The sequence below is a fragment of the Argopecten irradians genome, chromosome 13 (genome assembly GCF_041381155.1).
Source record: "Argopecten irradians isolate NY chromosome 13, Ai_NY, whole genome shotgun sequence".
Taxonomy (NCBI): domain Eukaryota; kingdom Metazoa; phylum Mollusca; class Bivalvia; order Pectinida; family Pectinidae; genus Argopecten; species Argopecten irradians.
Window position 1 is genome coordinate 13,199,074 of NC_091146.1, and position 23,583 is coordinate 13,222,656.

Sequence of the window (23,583 nt, forward strand, 5' to 3'; positions counted from 1 at the left end):
TTATAAATTGGGTTTCAATTAGGTAATACATCCTAGTTATGTAATTCGTTAATAACGATCATATGCGGTGATATCAACCAATTCCAAGATAATACTAGATTACATTTTGACCTGCTTTCTGAACATAGTTTCATACTGCATGATTCGTATGCAACAAAACATATAAAAACTATTTCCACGTCAATATTTAAATTGTTTGAACTTAAAAATGGAATCTGTATTCTTCTGTTTCAGTTGACGTCTAAATGTCCATGCTCGATCAAAATGTGTTGAAGAATACATAATTTAAAACATTTCTCTTTTTCACTGAATGGACGCAAATTCGGATTGATCCATTTAAGATTTGTTTATTTAACTTAAATATCATGTAAGCTCCACAGTAGACATGTATATTGTAGTAAAATCACTTACTCATTGTCGTTTATTTTACTGCACTTTAATTAATATCGTTATAAAAAGACATGTAATATCTTGTTTTGAGCATAATTAGAATACAAACATACATATATAAAATAGAACATGGTTAGCACTAAATTAACGTTCTATATCTACATTCTAAATTTGTATATATCTGTGCACCTATACACAAGACCTCACATCGTGACTATAGCCTACTTTTTACGTTAGCCCGAATTACGTGACTTTCCATCAAAGACTGTACAACTATAATTTAATTGAATATACATGTAATGTCATTAATTAAAATCAAAACATTTTTTATATAGAGAACAACCAACTAAATAATTTTACATAGGCCACAGTATTTAAGTTTGTTAAAGTTTTGCAATGTATTATTCAAACAAAGGAATATTCGTTAGCTATCGTGTTTTATAATTAAAGTCTAGGCTCTCATATAACACTAGATAGAAAAAAAATGGGTCCTTCAGCTCTAACTCCAACCAGATTAGCTATATTGAAATCAGGCGCACTTTGCACTAAAAATGATGATATTCTGTTTTTTGCCTATTCATTATCAAAATTGATATTTTGAACCTGAATCTCAATCTGAATTTCTAAATTCATATCATGGTTATCCTAATTACCTGTCAGAAAACATTTTTTACATTTTGAAATTCATAATTAGCCAGCCAATCAGCGGTCAGGTTAAAATTTTTTCCTGGCCTTGTATACACAAGAGCCATTTCGAAGATTTTTCCCCATTTAGTTGCTTGTTCCCTATAGCGAGTTCGGCATCGAAATTATTATTTTGAGTCTGAATAACATTTACATATATGATAAAAGCCTATATACAAGATCACAGAAGAACTTAATTACGTACTATAAAAAGTACTATTATAAATCAGTTTTGAAAAAAAAACTATATTTGTTAACTTTTTAAACTATTTTATATCTATAATGCCCAGGATATCAAATAAGATGTAGACCTACAAATTAAAATGATTGTTAGATTGTCATTTTGATGTGGAAAAAATGTGAAAGTGTACATGCAAGTTTTGTGTATAAAAGATTTATATGGATATAAGTTTTTTTTTATTTTAATTTTTATTATTAAAAAACAGCATAAGATTATCAAAACTAATTTGTAGCACACGTTAATACAGGTAGGTCATTTTCTAAAGCAGGCTATATTTTACCTGTAATTAGCCCCTACTCTTCTCTATTGTTCCTCGCAAAATGTTATTATAGGAATACCTGAGTGGGAAGACACCGATTAGATCACACACGTATAGGTACACTAATGAATCCATTTTATGATTATACTTGCATGTAGCATAATGTTCCTCTAGCAGCTGTCCGCCAATACAGCAACAATACCATGTTTTTATTATTCCAACATTCAGTTAATATAGTCTAGATTATGTGATAATTAAAACAATACTGGACGGTACGATATAGTGGCTAAATCAAAAAGGGTGTCCGGTTATATTGTCTCCCTTTTTATCCCGAAAGTGTCGCACCTTACTCTTCCTTACATAAAAATAGAAACTATAAAAATACTTCGTCTTTGCGAAAAAAATATAGAATAAGTTGCAGGTGAGAAATGTAATAAAAAGTTACTACTAAAACTGATGAAGCACAATATCCTTAAAGATGCTACACCACTTACAACTGGTATTTTTCTCTATGTAAAACAGTACTAAACGAATTAGATATTTTATTCAGTTATAAAAGATACATCAGTACCGCCATTGAAACATATGAGCTTCCTATTTTGTTTCAAGATAAAATATTAAAAAATAAAATTCATGGCACTGTATGCCCTTAATATGGAATACATTGCTGATATCGCATCCACCGAAAGCAAAACAAGTTAATTTATATTATTATCAGTGTTATTCAGACATACATTTGTATGATTATACACCAAATGGTGAGTATCTTTTATCCTCTGTCAGCAGTGGAGCATCTTTTAGGTTGCATGTACAGCCGATAACATCAATGTGAATTTCTGTTCCCATATACACTACATATCATCACAAACGTATAAAACAATATCACTCTTTACAACTCTAAACTTCTATGATCGAACTGGGGTTTGACGACCATTTCCTGGCGAGCTGGATATTCTGTTTTAAACATTTTTACTTGATTTCTCTTCCCTTTGTAAACTTTATACGTTATGACACCGGTAACCATGGCAACAACACCGACCGAACACCCAATGACTAGTCCGACAATAAGGCCAGTGTTAGACTTTGTTTCCGGGACCGGGACGGAGGTTCTGTGAGGCCCACTGGTCTGTGGAAAATAGAAATATTTAATTAAGGTTGACAGCCAAAATTTGTCCTAAGTGTGTATTAAAAACTAAGCTTTAGCTTGCTGTGATTGCATTCACAAATTTTCAATGAAACATGTAAATTACAGTATACATGTATTTCCCTTTCACTGAAGGGCACTCACTCCATTTTCCATATCAAATTATTTTGATTTTAATCACAAACTTTCATGTCAGGGGTTAATCAATTGCTTTTTATTATGCTCAAACTATTATTATCTATTTTTTAATTTTAATCATTTGTATCATTTATAATCAAATGACGATTTATAAAGGCTATATAAATGGCCGATGATATTGAAGCGCTTTAGTATTATTTACTATAAATTATTTACTTCGTTATCAAACAAACACTTACATTTGTTTGTATTCCTGATGAACCGGCATCTGTGACTACAAACGGTATCGCTGCCACTTCCTCGTTGTCTGCCGCCACCACACCGTCTGACGTCACACATCCACTTCCGGCAGACGGCTTGGCATTCACGGTAAAGTCTTTCTGACAACAGGTCCCGCTGCAAGGCCAAATAAGATAAATGCTTAAATTTCTCATCGCAAACCTCGATTTATAATAAGTTAATAGAATGGCAAAACGCATAGTTAGATTTATCATTATAGTACATTTATATATATCTACAAATATCCCAGAAAAAATAGAACGTAATGGAAAATAGGCCCAACTAAGTTGTTTGTTATGTTTAGTTTTCAGTTTATATGGGGAATATTTAGTCAGATTTCATAGATTTCTCGTCTTACAAGGAGAAAGGACAGTCAGAAAATACAGATAAATGTTCGTTGCCTTTGGCGAACCAGTACAGCATACACATCAAGTATATTTAAACAAATAACTATATGATAATTAATTACAAGATAAATTGTTAACAATAGTGCGGAGTTCGCCTATATATGTTCCTTTTTCATAACGTACATTGTATATTTAGCAATGGTTGTATGTAATATTAAAATATAAATTAATTCATTTTGTGACTAAGTGTGAAAATCTGTTTCACTGTATTGTTTCTTTAGAAGTTATACAATAATTACGTGACATGTAACCGCTTCCCGTTCGTCGGGTCTATGGCTACTGATACATTTGTTACGTTTACGTAAGTTGATACATCGAATGAGAAGACTGATGTGGCTGACCACGTGTACAGAGTACAATTACTCCCAGTATAGGACTGTCTACACTTCTGGGTCACTTGCGATGAACACACAGCTCCGGCAAACTGAAGGAAAGAGAATATCGAGCCTTACCCTATTGAAGATAAATAGGTAAAATCGTGTTAACGTGTAACACTATCTCTATAATTTAGTACAGTTAAGCAAAGACATCATTTATATCAACATTGGAACCAGTTGAATGCTTACACCAACAACAAAAACTATAAACGCCTGCCTAAATGTTGAATTATTTTTTGTTAAATATGAAATGAGTTAAAATGATGTAATAACCTTGATAATTCCTATTATCAATTAAGAAAAAAATGATTTGACAAACAATAGACGTTCTACTGATATTGATCAACGTATAAACGGTGGATACGTTTTTTATTTGTAAGATGCCATAACTGGGTACGTCGAATATACATTATGGTAAAGAAAATTCCTTACCAAAATACAGACTTACACGGTGTTTGCACATTACAGAGTTATCTACCATTGCGGGTGATGTTGATTGTGACGCCATCTATTAGCGAGTGTAACGTCAAGATTTCAGCCGAGAAATCGACGTGAGTTCCATTATTAAAATATTGACGTCACAATTGATACCCTTCCTACAATGGAGGTTACTCTGTGATATGTTAAACCTATTTTATATTTCTCTATTTTACAGTTTATTTCTGTATACAAATCCCTTACACGGCTTTTAATTTTCAATAATACAGATTCAAATCAAGTCTACTGAGATTTATTGTCATAGATTTAAAATCTACATATAATTGAAACTATATTTTAATATTATGAAAGTAAATAACAGTCTGAGGAGATAAACATTCGCGACTTAACCTTCATAGCGAAAGTCAATCACAAGAAAGTTGGTTTACAGTATGATCCATATAGAATTACAAGACACCAGTAGATCTCATGTAATCAGTGACATATCAACAACTTTCGTGTAATACTTACCATTACCGAGTTTCTACTGCTCTGTAAGACAGACGTTGTCCCCGACAGCTTAACACTGATGGTGTAGGTTCTGAAAACAAAACGTCATGATTACAATAGTAAAATCACTGATAGGTCTTTCATTTCAGCTATCTTTGTATTTTCATACTACAATGTTAGTGCATAGGTTAAATTATTTATAGGTATTGAAGATATTTAAATATTACAAGGAAATGAAATGGTACAATAGAATTATCCTCAAATTCATTGTAAATATCATTACAAAAATATCTACGATGTTTTATTTCTTTCAAGATGAGGGACCACTTCTGTTCTCAATATCAGGAACATTTATTTATTATTCAGGAAAATTATTTCCTAGCCAATGCAACGCTTTCCTCTTGCCTGCATTATGTAACCTTGCATACCATAATTATACGTAGAATTCGCAACATTACCTTTAATATTGATATATTATTTTTATCATAACGACGCCATGCGAAGTATGATGGGGTTTATGTTGTAACAGGCGTTTTCCTTAGATATTTAATTTTGTCATCTTGTATTGTTTATAATATGTCATTTATTACAGTGATTTGACGGATACAAATATTACGACTCTTGGTTCTTTTCCACTTACACCGCCTCCAGTTCTGTCGGACTGGCTATCTGGAAGTACCCGGTGGTAGAGTTCCCGGCCGGCACTGTCTGTTGTTGAGATGTTGGACTTTGGACCCTCCCTTTGTCATCAGTAATACTAACTGTGTATGTCTGATCAGTACTACCAAGGTTACTTAATGTATAGGTTATATTATGGTTTACATTAATATCGAGATTCCCTACAAAACAAACAAATATATTTCGTTTTTTTATATATGCACGAAGACGATCACAATGTTTGGAAGAAATTGTATACTGCAATGTGTGTACAGTATATGTCACGACATATATTTTGACTCAAAATGGCATTCATTTAATACCTTACTGTGGCAAGTTTATCATACAATACTAATGAATACGCATGTCTTATGCTTGTTTCAAATATATGTATGGAAAGCAGCAGAATTACCTTTTGCTGAAAACACTTTCACTTCAGCGTTTGTTTAAGTTTAAGACAATCTTTTGTCTCATCAAAAACTTGTACATAGTTTTTTACCAACAAAATAATATTGATTTCAGTCAGATTCAACTTCTTTAAGCATTTGTAAAATTAACTCAATTTTCCTATTATAGTCGATATAGCATACATATATCATATAAGTACCTTCGACACAACTCACCTAATATCGGCGGTACAAACAGATCTACACCCACAGGTTTGGTTAATTTTCTTGACATCCTCTTAAACTGGAAACCATTCGGATCGACACCGCTTAACTGTACATAGAAGTCCTAAAAAGGAAACATTTATCGTCAATGAATTTTGTACATGTGTAATACATTAAATGGTATTTAATATGTTTTCATATTTTCCAATGAGTTCTTAATTGACATTTGTGGTAGTATACGTGAACACAAGTTATATCATGTTGCAGTATGTTATTGTTAGCTATTATTTATTATTACGAAATAATATCGTAACATATGCATAGTCGATATAATATTTTTATCACTGTAAATTAACTTGGATGACCCGGAATCAAGCGCGCACGAGGGGTATTAGAATGGGAGGAAACCGAAGTGGCCAAAAGAAACCAACGTGATTGGGCTGTGTCGCGCATCGATTAACGGCCGGTAAGTTGAAAGGTGAGTTGTTTAACAACTGCACCATCCGATCACCCCAAGTACTAAAAATAGTGCACCGATTATAGTACCAATTTCATAATTAACCAATTGTTTTAAAAATTAAGTTGCACATTATTCTTACTTTATTTGGTGTAACTATCGGCATATACCCAGTTATCTTGGATGGACTGAACACCAAATCCACAGGATGACTATATAGGTCTGCTCCCTGGTCGTCAAGGAGATGGAGGCGGAAGGAAGACGAGGACGAGTTCAGATTGGAGACGAGCACTTGTAGAGTGTAGTTTTTACCTGGGGATAGCGAGTGCAAAACACGAGATCAGACATGGTACTCCGTATATATAGTTCACCTTTATATAAAGGAAACGTGTGTATAAAACCTTAGTATAAATAAACACCTGTATATAAAATACCTCAGTATATATGACACCTGCATATAAATGGCATTTCAAAATTTGGTTTGCTCTGAAAACATCTGTGACTGAAGTACAAGCATTAGATTCCAACAGTAATGCATATGTGCCCTACAGCTATAAGGCCATCTATTCCTTTTAAAATATATATATAACATTGTTTAAATCAAAAGTATATTATAAAGCCTCCTGTGTATTTATTACATTCCAATTTTATAATAAGAAAGCACAGTGTAACATTATCTTTTCATCTGTGGATGAGATAAGTAATGAATTTTACTTAATCAAACGGACAATTTCTAGGTCATTTATTTGTGTTCTCATAAACAGTTACAAAACTATGTCATCCTGTACATTTAATTTAAGACAAATTTATAATCATTAAACTAAGAATAATTCTTATGAAACTATGCATACCGACAATTGGGTTACGGTCCACTACGTAAGATATCCCGAACGTATCTGTCTCTTTCAGCTGGCTGTCGATGTCGAGATAAGTGGACGCCGTAACATTGACCGTCCACAACGAGCTGACACGTCTGGTTAGCTTCCATATACCCCGGGCAGGACTCTGTGATCAGATTTATAATGGTAACATCTCAGCCAGATTTATAATGTTTTATGATATTATTACGGTCTATTTGGGTTAACTATCCCAGGGTATTGTCTGGCCATCATGCTATACACAAAACAACCTGTGATGTCAATTAATTATTTTGATAAACTTCTAATTAATTTTCAAACTTCCAATATTAAATATCTATATATAATTGATTACATATGTTATGTAACATGATATGAACCTAACAATGTGAATGATATTCGTTTAAGTATTGCGTTCCTCATATTTGTTATTTCATTCTGAAACGATATAAAGGGAAATAACTCAAACACAGGTGGTAATATGCTAAGAGTTGGTTATCCAGTATATGTTCAGTCAAGTTCGAATTCCTCTACATCGATCTCGTATTTACGGTGGCTTGGCAACGGCATGACAAATAAAAAGTTATTGCATTCGAGCGCAATAATTTATTGGGTATGACACTAAGTAATTGACAATTAATTGTCAGGTTTACTATTGCGTTCACACGTAATATTTTTTTTTCATGTCCTTTCCAAGCCACCGTACGTACGTAATATGTATAGTACTTGTAACCCATTCACGGTTATAATTGCATTGTATTTGTATAAAGCAGCTTTTTATAGATGATATAACATTTTTTAAAAGGTATAAAAGAAGGTTATTATAGATGATACTACCTGGATTGACATGGTGATTGTATGGCTGGAGTAATACTGGGTAGCCTGTTTGGACGAGAAGGATTCGGCAGTTCCTGGAACAATAAGCATAAATTATGTGTATAAATGGATATCATTGTATTAACACACATAATTAACTTTTAACAATATACTTAGTGCAGAAAACGTTTGTTAATCAAGCAAAATTAATGCTTGGGTCACAATAATCGGCCGATATCCGGGCATAGGGGGTAATAGTGAGTACACCGCTGGTTTTGGCCATTATCCCGACATCGGACAATACCGGTAAAAATGTGTCACACATCATTTACATAAAAAGGAGGCCGTGCGGTAATCGTACGGCGTCTGCTTCCAAAGAGAATTGTGTTGGGGAAAACGAAGCAGTGAATACCGATCGAACATCTCATGCTAATCGGCTGATTATCATGAGATGTCCGGGCGATAACCGGCCTATTTTCCGGACACCGTACGGATATCTTACGGATAAAGAACAATAGTTGCATAGGGCCCGGGCGAATGTCGGGCGGTGTGATTGCCACTCGATTCCCGACCGGATATCGCACGATACTTAAACGATGTGTGAAGGATATGTAGCCGGTTATGGAAATCTACGGGACACCGGAGAGATTTTAACTTCGAGTTAAAACTCTTCGGGCACCTTCCCGATGCTGCTTGAGAGCCCCGGCCACCGGCCGGCCATGTCTGGTGTCCGGCCGGGAACCGGGCTAAAATGGCTCAAAATCATGCCAGGAGTACATCCTAAGCCAAATCGGAAGGGATTGTGACCGAAGCATTAGTCTTTGAATTATAAGGTTTTCCAGATTACTTGTCTAAAAACTTCATTAAACATCTGAAGAGATAATATTTGTTCAATAAATCATTCAATAATATAGGTCACTTGCTTTTTGGATTTTTTAGCTTTAGATTTTCTTTATGGACAAGTCTGAAAATACAATAAATGTATTGTTTACCGTTCGGAAGTGCTAGTGACGCATGTGCCAAACTGTAGGGTCCTTTGATGGTGATGACAAGAACGGCTGCCTCACTGTCCACAGTTACATTTACTGTATCGGGGTCTGATGTAGCCAGGACAAAGTAGTCGATAATAGCTTCAGACGAAGGGAAATCTTTCTGTACATAACAAAAGTAATTCATTTCATAGAAATAATAACATTAACGTGAATTTAATTGCCTTATCGGCATAACAGCATTTAAATAAATGAGAAAATTATTTGTTCCCATGTTTTGTCAATCACTCTGACTACCGCCGTCGCGAAGCATTGCAGTACAGTACATGGTCCAAAGTGATTGTAATCTGGCTATGGTCGATATTGTAATATCGTTATGAATACTAACCTGCAGCACATGGTCAAGGCTTGGTGTAACCTCACTATGGTTGTTATTGTAATATCGATATGAATACTAACCTCCAGTACATGGTCCAGTGTGGCTGTAACCTCGCTATGGGCGACATTGTAAACATCTCCCCCTGTACTGTGAGCAAGATCGTCAAACACAGACCGTACCGATCTATGGTGGCTGTCATCGTTTGCATCAAAGTGTACATCTATAATTGGTATATAAAACAATTATGATTAGGATAATTCATGCATATGACAAATGGTAATACATGACTTGTTTTAGACATTAAAAATGAAGATGAATTCACATATACAATGGTATGCCAAAAAATACTATCTATATAGCTCGATTGCAGTAAAATAGGACAGAAAAAGAATATGTAAATAATAAAACCGCCCCAACCCCCAAGTCTCTTCACGTTCACGATACGTACGACCTTGTTGTAATTTGTTTATGTTAATCTCATTGATTTGAATCCGATTATGTCGACAGGGTTATTCTCTGCTTTGAATATACAGTTTTAGATATGAAATACAAATCAAATCTCACCTGGATAACAAAAAAGGACATTCGAAAATTAAAATGTAAACTTGTCTAACCTCTCCGTCGCCAAGCAGATCCCGAGCAGTTACCAGTGAGGATAAACTTGAGTGTGATATTCTTGGCATTAGCCTCCTGTATCGCTACACTGGTCATATTGTCGTCTTTGGCATCGGCATCAGTAGCGACATAGACCACGGCGAACGGGTCGGAGGCTCGTACAGCTACAAGGTATTACAATCCCGTTATAATTCTGAATATTTACCATTTAATCATTTAGTCAATGTCATAAAAGTATCGCCAGTGGAATTATAAATAATTTCACTTCTACAATTGGAAGTAAATTTATAACAATCAATGTGACGTTAATCTGTAGAACATTACGTATAAAGTTATATAATGTTCTTTTATCATATTCCAGATGATGATACAGCATGATAGCATACGATCTTTCAATTAAGCATTGAAGTCACTATTTTTTTAATTTCATCGGGGTATGAAAGAAATATTGTTTGCAAACTGCGTGAATCCGTGTAGAATCGTGGTATGAAAAAAATGAATAGGCCAATCAGAAAGCCAGAAACAAAAGAGAAAATTAATTATTTTGAAATGAATTATTGGTATGGTTAAAAATGAAAATTAAGAACATAAAACAATACGATCAATAAATGCAGAACATTTAAGGAAGACAATCTGACCAGCTAGGACTCCAGATATTGCGAACTCGGGACAGTCGCCACCGCCATCTACCGTCAGCCTCTCTATCCACCGAATCATCTCATTGCCATCTGTTGTCGTGGCAACGGTTGTCAGGTTTGCTGTAATGTATCACGAGTCGTAATGAAACATATTTTATTTGAAAACATTTGTTGTGTGACAAACGTGGTTATATGGGTATTCTTTGGAAATCGGAACATATACTTCACATTATCCATGTTTCACTTTTACAGGAAGGTCGAACACATAATAATGAGCGGTGATTGGATGTTATCTGATATGAAGCAGTTATGTAGATCATCTAATGGGAGGGGGTGATATAAATGTGGAGTCCTACCTGGGTCACTGAATGTGGACAGTACGTATTTGGTTGGTTGGTTCGGTGTGCCTATGACGGTGTTCAGCGTTTTGATCAGTGTCTCCTTGACAGACCTGATATCATTGGCCATAGAACCCGTCACATCTATCACGAAACCCATCGCCGGTACATGTGACACCTTCTTCTTTATCTTAAATATGGCCGTCATCACTGCTTGATCTACACCCCTCAGGATCCCAGCCGCTTTAAACAGGGGGCGGTATTACGTTTCAAATTATCAAAGTTAAGAACACACAGTTTGTACCAGAAACATATATACATAGAGATTTAAAACCCCTTTGTCTTTGTTGACGGCAGAGGGACCTAAGATTTAAAGGCATTTTCAATTGGCTAACTACTTTCATGTGTATCATGTTAAACATGATATTTAATATATAATATGAAATATAATACAAAGTTTAAACCATATATCATGGTTATATAACCAATTGTCCCGATTAATATGATTTAATATGATTTTTGAAAGGATGAAAATGACCAATTTTAAATGGTGTTTCGAAAATCAGACATTTATAACCGGAAGTGCATTTCGTTTTATTAGTATATAAGTTAAAATATTTTTTTCTTTCCAAAATCGTACTCAAACCATCTGAAAATTACTTATCCTTTGTACATATCAAAGTCTTTCTATTTAAGAGGATATTTAAACACTAAATAAAGAGGTGCATGTACCGATCGTGTTAATGGCGGAGTTGTCAATCTCTCTATATATATTTCCGCTTGTACTAATGAATGTTACTAATGTTGAGGCATTCTTAAGAGTATACCGTTATTGTACAGCATGCGAAGTCATTGATAAATAAATCAAATGCTACAATATAGTATTTTTTATCAAAGAACAAAACTCTTATGATGGTATTTAACCTTTATGTTAAATGACATACAATGCATGTCACATAAACAGAAAGGTATATCTGATATCCGATGTTTATATAAAATGTATATCTACTTAAAACATGTACGCTCTTCGTGTACATGTAATTGGCATCATAAAAGCAATACCTGGGTCCATGAAGAATGCTGCGGTTGCTTTCACAGCTGTCTGACCGGAAATGTTGTGGAGGTGCGCATGCGGAGACCAGTTCCAATCCGGAGTTTCCTTGTTTATCCCTCCAGTTGCTGCTGTGTTCCTCCCCGCGTCATTCACTCCACCGTGACTGCATTTACCCTCAACAGCGAAAGGGTTTGCTACACATGTTGTAAAAATAATCGTAGAATTCAACTCTCAATATAATATTGTCTTTTGCCAACACTAAAGATTGCTTAGTGAACGAGTATACAATATAATGACCAATTTGTCCTTATTGGCCTATTTATTATACTTTTGATCTTTATTTTACATCAACAATTGATTCATTGTGATACATTATTTGGGAATGTTTGAATATGTTTATTTAGATATTTACCTGTCGGTTTCTGATAGTGTAACTGACCATACAGATAGCCACTGGTCAGTCGATCGTGGACCAACAGGTTGTTACTACAGCCACTGAAAGTATACATCAGTATCACAAATTACTGCCGACACAATACATTTTACATAGGCCATGGGCTAGGAGGGTCCCACATGCACCCCCCCAAACCTCCGAACCAATATTTTTCTGAACCCTTATGACCCACTGATCACAAATCCAAATGTTAACATTGCATAAGTTGGGATGAACTTCCGGTTATGACGTCATCAAGATGGCCGCCATCTCGAATTTCACTAAAAATTGAAAAATAGTCATAACATTAACATTTTTCAACCGAAGTAGACAAATGAGGTATCAAAATGACCACAATAGAACAACAAATACAATATAGACATTTTACAGCCAAATATGTGTAGTGAATTTGTGTGCTTTTCCTCTCACTCGACGACGTTAGAAGTTAGACACCTATTCAACAAAAATATATAGAAATAAAGTTATACACCTCAATTTTGTAGATTAGGTCTCAAAATAACACAACATAGGAGTAACCTAATCCTACGTTTCAATATTTTAGACCTTTGAAAGATGTTCTGTTTATTTTCCAATCTCGTTCATTTCTAATACTTATAGTTATTTATTGTGCGTGCTTTTTGTACTTGCAGTCCGAATCTGTAGTCGAAAGCCAGATCGAGACTGCATTGACAACCCATCCATGATCAGAGTTCATATCAGGAACAACAGGTTCAGGGATGTGGGATCTCTTTCAGATTCAAACATATCGTAATTGTATATGCTGTTTTCAGACTTCTCCGGATATGGTTACATTCAGACTTCATGATTTCTTTTTTATCTTGTAATTCAGACCGGGTTCTCTAAACAAAGATGAAACTTTATATGCGGAGTCTTGAACATCAACTTGACCGGAAATGGGACAAAGAAATATAATCTCTCGCTAATAAAAGCAACTTTTAGTAAGAAAACACTACATATTTTGGATTTTTTGGTCCTGATATGTATATTGTTTGTCTATTGTGGTCATTTTAGATACCTCATTTGTCTACTTTTGAATATCGAGATGGCGGCAATCTTGATGACGTCATAACGAAGTAAGTGCCTAACAGCCCTGTGTCCTTCACTGATGTTAGAAGGTTATAAAGATAGGTATAGGAGATTAATCATCAATAATTAGACCATTGTTCTGTCTCGTTCATTGAGATATAATTCGCCCTAAATAACAGATATTTGAAAAGTCCTTGTAAACTAGCACATACTTTGGTAAGCTATCGTCACAGTTACGACATGTCACTGTTCCTGAGGTCGCCACTATCACGTTGAAAGCATTCAGTGTACCTTTTGGAAGAAAAACAATAAAAAACATGTTTTGATATGAATTTACTTTGAATATTGATTTTACATATGTAAATGTACTATATTATTATAATCTTATATGGGTCTATCAGAAGGGCAGACATATCTCAACCCGAGTGAACGATTTTGGCTGGTCAATCCGACACTTGCCTAGAGTTGGCGGTCAATATGTTTCACGAGAGTTGAGATATCCTTGTCTACATGGCAGATCCATATTCGTTTATTTTTCTACCAAATGAAACGATAACGGGTTACAAATGGTTGACTGATTTATGGGAATCATCGGCCTGTTCCTGGTAATAACCAAGCCGAAGACACTAAGGTTTACATATGGTTAACTTACCGAAGTTTAGGAAGGACTCTTTACCGTTGACCATCATCTCCACCCAGTTGGTGTTACTGTAGAAGGACTGTATGACCATCAAACACTTCCCTACTTTGTCTATCAGCGGATTCATAGCAGAATCATCAAGTGGCCCCTGAGATAGGATGGAGTCTATTTCTAGTCGAGTAGCCTGGACAAGGTCATCAGCTGTAAAAGAATAAAAACAGCATCATGTGTTAGAGTTGATAGAGTATGGGCTGATACTCAATCTCTATTGTGATTTTGTTGATTTGAAAGACGTTACTTTTGAGTTGCCAAGCGCATATTGTGTCGTTTTGATATTTGATTTATTACGTAACTGACCTATTCAGCCATAATATACGTCAATGGCATAAACATCGTATCATATTTTATTTGTTACTACTACTATAGTAACTAATCAAGGCAAAGTGAACCGTTATGACGTCACTAATGTTGACACGGTAATGTTAACTGTTCACTGTCAAAATGGCTGTTCCATCTTGTGACTAACATTATCGTTTATAATCGGGCTCCTCGTGTAATATAAACAATGTTAATGCAGACCCCAGATATGAATGAGTTAATAATGTAAATAAGAAATACCAAACCATCTTTATATGCAATATGTGGTCTATGTAGATGTGCGCAATATGAAGATTGTATGCAAAGCTCTGGCATCTATATAGACCATGTATTCCACAGGAAGACAGTTTGATACTTTTAAAAATAACACTATTGCAACGTCACGGGTAACTATTACGTAATATCCAGTATACGACGTCGTATGATTGTCTCGGTATACGAAAACGACACATTTGAGCCGGATTGCCGCTGATATGTACAGACGTAATTAAACGTTTTACTTAAAGTTTCATTGATAAAGGCTATGTGATAACTATAATCTTACACACTCGTAGCTAGGTACAAAATATTAATATGAATTTTAACTCGTTTAATAATTTGTATGTCATATACCTAAAGGCTCGTAGCATATAAAATGATCGAACTCCTTTAAAGTTTTATATGTGTCGTATTTTTCATTCCAACGAATCAAAATTATAAGACTCTTTCATATGTGGATATAAAGGATAGGGATATTCTACCCGAGGGTCACAAAATGTAGTAAAACCAGAGGCTTGCCGAGGGTTTTGCAACATTTTGTGATCCCGAGGGTATAATATCTCTATTCTTCATATCCGCTTATGAAAGAGTATTTTTCTTGGATACCTCGACGTTTTATTGCAAATTTACAGCTATAATATCCCGCCATTTTGAAATAAATTCGAAGAAATCCACGGCTGAAAGTCAATTTTTCATACATGAAAATTGCGTGATATTTTCAACAAAAATTCCGTTGTTTGCATCTTTTATTGTAAAACCAGTTAAGTTTGTGAAAAAAAATGTAAAAATTTTACCGAGGAAATAGAAATTTTGTTGATGCCGTGACGTCACGAGGCTTTATTGCATAGGTAGCCATGCAATACAGCCTCAGGCGGCATGAGTGTATTGCCCTAGACCAGCCAGTATTACACCCGTAGGAATGAAAGAAAATATTTTATTGCCGTTGAACCCTATCTGTGAACGCCAAAAGTGTAATACAATTACGACAAGTATCAATAGTACATGATCAAAGACAAGTGCTCCGCGCCGGAAAAACGTTTTCTCATTGAATGGCTCGTTTACAAGATGGACGGGGCCAAATATGACTTGAAGGGCACGTGGGTTTGGATGTTACAATTTGGTGTTTGTGCCGCAGCTGGACGGGGCCTTCAAATGTATACATGTATCAGCGAGGACCGATGATATGTCAACATGTTACGGTCTTCGTCCGGATTTTTTGGTCTGACAATTATAATTCCGGAATTTAGACTCCGGTTGACTCCGGGTTTTAGTTTCACTTTTCAAGTTCCCATGCGTCCATGACAGTATCATGTGGAAGCGTCTCAGTCACGCTAAAAAGTCAATTTTACCATAATGGGTAGGCCCCCAAAAGAGTAAGTGTATAAAATGAATGTATGAAGTATCTGTAATACTAGTTTTTATGTTACATTGATATGTCGACTCATTTTATGCCGTAAATTGGTAATTTTTGGGATCGGCTTGGGTCCGTCCCGCCAAATGTCAATCAGTGTCGTCTGTTTGTTTACAATACCATTAAATATGGTTAACTAAGAAAGTTACGTAATAAGTTGTGTTCAATAATACATAATTCTATATCCTTATGGTTATTAGTTGTAGAATTGCTATAAACTAGTCATAATTTTATATTATAAGTGGTTCCGTTATTCACACCTTGTTAGCACAGGCGCTTGTGAAATGCAATATGCTGTTAATAGTTGTAAGTGAAGTTTGCATACAGGTAAATTTTATGATTTACTGTCTCATATCTTAATATCTATATTGTATTAGATGTCTGGAATGATAGATAGTGTCTATGTATAGTAATCTCATTTATTCTGTTTGCAGATTTCACCCCCTGTTCCAGCCTCCTGTCAGGCTATATTTACCTAGTGGGGTTTGTGTATGTGCGCATACGAATAAAGAAGTTAGACTGTCTCTGCTAGTAGAACTTATTTTTGCCCAGACAGCACAAACATAAACAATTATTATATATTTTAAGTTGATTAAATAATCACTGGTGTTATTTTCATTATCAATTAGTACCCGGCTTAGTTTTCATTATCGACAATATGAATTCGGGAAGGTCAGGCAACTCATGATCTATATATAAAATCTACTCAGCATGCAGTTCAAGTTTGCAGATACAAACACGTGTAATGTACGACTTGTAGTACTGTACGTTCATGTAGAAATCTTCATCTTACATCTCTGGTATTTTTGGCATATTTTGCCTATCATACAGAAAGGTTATAATTTTGTCACATGCATAGACCTATAACATCTAATTTGTTTTAATTCTACGTAAATGTTTGTGACACAAGGAAAATTAAGACGCGGGGTTTGTTTAAATTTTAATAGCTCTCAAATTTGACCTGAATATAAATTTACGATTACAAATTAAAAACCGTCAAGATTTCTGTATTACAATGGTACAAATTACAAAATATGTGTTAAATGCAATACAGATATATGTAAGCTTATAATTAGGTATCGTGAAACCCGTCATGCTACAATGCGTCAATGCTACAAATCTAATGAATTATTATACATATGAAGTAATATATTCTATTTGTTTTAGCAATAATAAAACAGTTATAAATAATATTTTAAATATAAAGTAATATAATCAATTGCTTTTAGCAATAATAAAACAGTTATAAATATAAAAACAGTTATTAATAATATTTTAAATATAAAGTAATATAATCAATTGATAGTATAATAAAGATGATGTAATTGTGCATCTTTCTAAATAAATGATATGATTTTGTACAAAATAGACAAGATATAAAAATATAATGTTTTATAATTACGTTCATCAGCTGGTTTGATTTGACATATGTACGCACCTTCTGCTATCCTCTCCGAGTTAACAGTGTAATCGGGATCATTACGGTATGTCCGATATACTCTCATCACGGCTGCAGCAAATTCTTTAGAGCGCGCCTGGTAGTCTTGGTAACCGTTCGTGTCTGGAATGTTTGTCAATCTCTACATTATTGATACATACATAATCCGACATATATATATATATATCTGTATATTAATCTGACTGTATGGTGATGCTGATTTTTCACAAAATATAAAACTTTCTTTCGCACGTGAATTATGCGATCCTAGTAAATTTGCAAAATATGATATATGTGAATGTAAATCTACATCACTTATACTGATATGAATATCCATTCAATTTCTAAATTCGCGAGTTTTAATCTTTGCAAAATCGCTTTGAAAAAAAATCGCGAAATGTATTAGCTACGAAAGAAAATTTGGATTACCCTTTCTCAGGAGATGTATAGAAAACAGCCAACTAAATAATTATACATACACCACAGTGTTAATTTTTGTTAAAGTTTTCTAATGTATTATTAAAACAAAGGGATGTTAGTTAGCTATTGTGTTCTATAATTAAAGTATAGGTTCTCATATAACACTAGATAGAGAAACAAATTTGGATCCTTCAGCTGAAACCTCAACAAAGGTAGCCATGTTGAAATCAGGCGCACTACATAAACATGAAATTGTAATGTTTTTAACTATTCATTATCAAAATTGATATGTGGAACCTAAATTTCAATCTGAATTTCCAAATGCATATCATGGTTATGTCATAGAGAAATTTTGAGATGTTGTTATATAATTGTATATTTTACCTATAGATGTGTTGACAAGTTTAAAATCTACCCTAAGGCATTGTGGTCTTATTTTTGTGGAGTGACCGACAATTACATATAGTATTCACATGTCAAAGTGTTTATAACCTTCCTTGAGGCAATGGTGTCATTGATAAGCTTAAGTAGATATATTTCATATCAAACTGTCGATATATTTTCAAGTCGTTTAATTGTGATAATATCTTTATGCTATTGATCTTGATTACATCCGGGTTTACCTATCGGACAGTGGTCATTTTATGAACATCAGTTGGAACCCCAACCTTCAAGGCGGTCACTACGGATATTTCTTGGATTACCAGATAGTGAACTGTGTGTGTGAACATTATTCAAATTCGGAACTTTTATAAGGTGGATCGCCATCTACGGACAACTAATTCGGTGTCTACATATTGGATTACCAATACGAGTGAACTTTCATTTTATTTCTATGTAATGTGCCACATATGTTTGATATATGAGAAAGAAATACAATACAAGAGAAAAGCAAATTCCACTTGAATTCTTCGTTTTGTGTCCTGCAATTTATACTCATTACCAACGAACCGAACCCTCAATAACACAAACATTTTCTTTATTAAAGTTATCTAGGAATAATTACCTGTCAGAAAACATTTTTACCTTTGAAATTAATAAATAGCCAGCCAAGGGCAGCCGGGTTAAAATTTTATCCTCGGCTCAATCTTCATATATACATTTCGAAGGTCTTTTTTCATTTAGTTGGTTGTTCCCAATACAGTGAGAATCACAAATCAGTAAATTATCAATTGTCACCTGTACAAAATCGATGTTTTTTCCCGGTTATAATATTTATTATATCGAATCATAAAAACAAATGTACTGGCAAAAGATAACTTTACAAATCATGTATTATAACACAATAATATTCAGAATCGATACATGGACATTTACAAATATAAAAAAATGAAATTAATAAAATTAAAACCCGGAGGACACTACATATCCTAAGAAACATTTTGAAATCATAGCGTGGGTACTTCGGTTACAATATAACAATGATGTTTATCTAGGAAATGATAAAGCGTATCTAAATGATGTTGACAATCACAGATAACTATTTAAGCAGGTCGTAACATTACCGATAAGGTCATGAGGGGGTCATTGGAATGATAACATATCAATTGTTAAATACAATGCTTGTCGTTGTTTCTAAGCACGATCACTTTAGAAAAATGTTGCCGCACTATAAACCAGACATTTGTTTTAAACTTTTCAAATATGAAAAATATAATTTCAACATACACGTGCATTTCATTTCGTGAGTAGTCGTCCTTAGTTTGACTTTGAAAAAAAGATAAGCATATTGACTTTGACATATTGTTGGTCATTATAAATGCAAAACCAATCAACGTTGAAACGTTTTTTTAGTTATCACGGGGTCTAGTACATTTGTTATCGAAAGCTATAGAACTTGGCTTAGTATTTTTACATACACGGTCCTTGTAAACGAATTATATCATAATGCTAATCAAATCTAAAAGAAAATAAAGATAAGTAAATTGTTTGTTATCAGGTAGACATAAATATCATTAACGTTCATTTACAGAGCCGGAGAAGGACGTAATACAGTAATGAGACATTATAAACGCGGCACCAAATCACAGCCTATGTAAATAGTTTTCAATTCAGAATGCAACACATAGTGTATACAAGATAAGCTTATAATCGAAGCTGGCTTTCCACTCAATTTTTTTTCTCTCGATAAACAATTTTTGTTTTCAAATTATTTATGAATTAGCTATTTTGTATTTTTGTTATTTTTATATAAAATAAATAAAAAAAAAATCTAAAAAAAAAAATTATTGATTTCAAATTGGTTTAAAAGCATATACATGTACTTATATTATATCATCCGCACCATGTAATAATGTTGTTTAGTCGGGTTTATGTCTTACTTTAATCTTAATATTTGGTTGTAAAGAAAATTGGATGAATACACGTATGGTTGATAACTATTTTCTATCTATACAAAAATACATTTATTTATCGCATACAAACGAATTCTGTTATAGATTATTACATTTATTCTGTTAAGTAACGTTTCTAAACAAAGTCCAAATATATTTATGTTAATATTAATGTCCAGTGTGATTCCATTCAGGACCACCACGTTTTAATGAATGATCGTGAAAATTAAAACCCTCAGACCTGTTTGAATTTCCTCTAAATAATTCCACATTTCAATAAATCAATCTCATTAAAAAGGTAATGTAAATATGAATAAATTATAATTTCCTAAATAGATAGCCACGATATGCATCAACAATGTTGTATTCCGTCACTGTATGTTTTAATGATAAAACACGGTTTTTTTTATCTTTGTTTTACATGTTCTATATTACATTATAATCAATATATACTAACTGATACCGGTCTTTATATATGTAGTTGGTAGTTGATTACAATTGTGTACTAATTTGTGGCGAAGACAATGGGGTCAATATGTAACAAATCGGTTATATATCAATCCAAATCAAGGTACCTGATACCAATATCTAATCTATATGTTTATGTTGTACTATGTGTAACATTCAATATATTTATACTAATATATCACATTGTATTACATTTACGTCATGTAAAATCATCTTGTTTTTATCCTCGTATTTGAATGTATTCTAATTTATTATCTGCATTAACACTTGAAGAAATAAAAAAATATAATAAATGTAATGATCAGTGATAAATACAGACCAGATCCGAAGTAACCCTTGACAACATCTCTGGCAGTTGCTGTTGAGGTGTTAACCTGTCCAGTTGATGTAAGATATTCAGCAGCCGCGCTGTCCACTCCGTCCAGGGTGATGCTCTCATGAGTATACATAGAGGGGTCATCTCCTTGACCGACGGTCGGCTTAAACGCCAGTGTCCTAGAAGTTAGAATTGACCAGAAACAAAACAATAGAAATTTCACCATGTTGGGGTAGTGTAGTGGTCCTGATGAGTGATTATCTAATTTCCATTTAGTCCGTTAGCTAAGGTATAACCAAGGATGATGTCCTGCTGAAATATTCCCAGGGAGAATGTCACAATCTCAAGTATGTGTCACTCCCCACGTCTGTCGCAACGAATCCTCTGTTTCAGCATGTTATTTACGAAATGAATAAACTCCCGTTTGTTTGTGTAAATATGATAACCTCAAAGTTTCAGTAAACCACATAACAGCTCGGTGGATTATTGATATTCTTTATATTCAAAGAGCTGCCTTGTAACCTAATGATGTCTCTTTTGATCTGCTTTAACTGAGGTTATTATGGAATGTACATGATGTTTATAACGTGAGTGTTATCTTATCTCATGATTCCTAACCGATAGAACATTTAACTGCAGTGAACAAATTAAATCATTACATTTTATGATTTATACAAAAGAAAAAGTGTATAACCTCAGAGATAAAAGACTAGGGATATATACAGGTGCCCCTTTTCAATTAAATCTAACATAAAGTGTATCGTATTGAAAGGTGAATACCTTTGTCAACACAGAAGATGATAACACATCCAGTAGTCGGGACTTCCTTGTGTCGTCCATTGGTTAAAACCCTTATCGATCTCCCTCTGACCTATGGCTACTGGACAACCACTCCAAAGAAAAAAACGACGGAAAGAATGTATTGATTATAGGAATGGGTCCATTTGTACAGGTTAGGGATTGGGGATAGAAGTTTGTTTCTATTTTCAGTTATTAATTACAAATGTGATAGATGTTTCAGTTTCGGGTTACTTGGAATAGATATTTAATTTCGAGTGATTGGAAATATTGGATTCAACTCGAGTTATTGAGAATAGAGGTTTCGATTTCTAATTATTATTAATAGAGGTGTCAATTTACAGTTATTGATTTTTTTAAAATTATTATGAATATAGGTTTTAATTTCCAATTATTGAAAATAAGTATTTCAATTTCTAGTTATTATTAAAAGAGGTTTCAATTTTCAACTCTTGAAAATTTCTATTTTTTATGAATTTTCCTATTCCTAGTTATTGGTAATATAAAATTCAAGTTCTAGTGGTTTCAATTTCTTGTTATTGAAAATAAAAAATTCAATTTATAGTTATTGAAAATAAAAAAAAAATCAATTTATAGGTTTTGAGAAAACAGGTGATATGATTTCATATGAATAGAGGTTACAATTTCCAATTATTCGGAAAGAATATTTAAGTTCTAGCTATCTCTTGTATCTTACATGATTTCGTTAGACGTGACAAAGCTCTTGGACATGTACATAATTTAAAACTGCAAATTATCAATGATTAAAAAACAGCTTTTATCTTTTCGAGTTTTCTTTAATCGAGATTCTGATGAACGTTTTGTACCTTTCTATTTGCTATATGGTGTATATAATTCAATAATTGCTAAGATACACGAATTAAACTATGTCACTTCGGCATCCTTGTATATGGTACATGTATATATCTATATCAATAATTGCTGAGTACGTACTGTGTATAACACTTCGTCACTTCGGCAGCCTTCTTTTGTCTCCCTTTAATCATACAATAAACACAAAGAAAATCTTTCAAAATTCCCGGAAGTATTCGGGTTGCTTATTAAAATTAAAAACATAATCATGCACATATAAAAAAAAGTCCCACGTTCCCCTAATTGGAGGTAACTCTTACGCGTGATTTTATAAATTGCGTGATTTTCTAGCTAACGATGGGAGTAAGATATATGTATGTTATTAATATAAACCATTTGGTGGAGTGGTTAAAATATCCTAACATCGGCTCCCTCCGCAAACAAACCTGACACGTCATTATATGACAAAAGTTGTTAATATGATGTTAAATTAAACAAACCAAATCAAATCTGGCATTTTGGTCTAAGGACAGGTAATGTATGTTGGTGTAAAAGAAAAGAAATGTGATTTTA

At 33.7% G+C, this 23,583-nt stretch overlaps 1 protein-coding gene across 1 annotated transcript; it reads right to left on the reverse strand.

The window, feature by feature from the left end:
* Positions 1–331: 331 nt before the first annotated feature.
* LOC138306032 (von Willebrand factor A domain-containing protein 7-like) lies at positions 332–22,085 on the reverse strand. The gene is made up of 20 exons (XM_069246363.1): positions 21,403–22,085; positions 17,863–17,985; positions 14,390–14,578; positions 13,950–14,028; positions 12,670–12,752; positions 12,266–12,451; positions 11,222–11,446; positions 10,866–10,985; positions 10,227–10,391; positions 9,693–9,832; positions 9,237–9,396; positions 8,266–8,339; positions 7,423–7,576; positions 6,714–6,883; positions 6,127–6,238; positions 5,487–5,685; positions 4,868–4,937; positions 3,782–3,966; positions 3,096–3,252; positions 332–2,700 (listed from the first exon to the last, which is right to left on the reverse strand). Exons 1-20 carry the CDS (start codon positions 21,623–21,625, stop codon positions 2,464–2,466), a joined length of 3,051 nt encoding a protein of 1,016 aa, XP_069102464.1. The 5' UTR covers positions 21,626–22,085; the 3' UTR covers positions 332–2,463.
* Between the last annotated feature and the right edge of the window lie 1,498 nt (positions 22,086–23,583).

Bases quoted from the DNA above. Each gene is read 5' to 3' on its own strand.
- LOC138306032 (XM_069246363.1), bottom strand. From the start codon at position 21,625: ATGGTGAAATTTCTATTGTTTTGTTTCTGGTCAATTCTAACTTCTAGG. The intron at 10,392-10,865 runs GTCAGATTGTCT...AATACCTTGTAG, and splicing joins AATATCTGGAGTCCTAGCTG to CTGTACGAGCCTCCGACCCG. The intron at 7,577-8,265 runs GTAGTATCATCT...ATCTGATCACAG, and splicing joins CAATCACCATGTCAATCCAG to AGTCCTGCCCGGGGTATATG.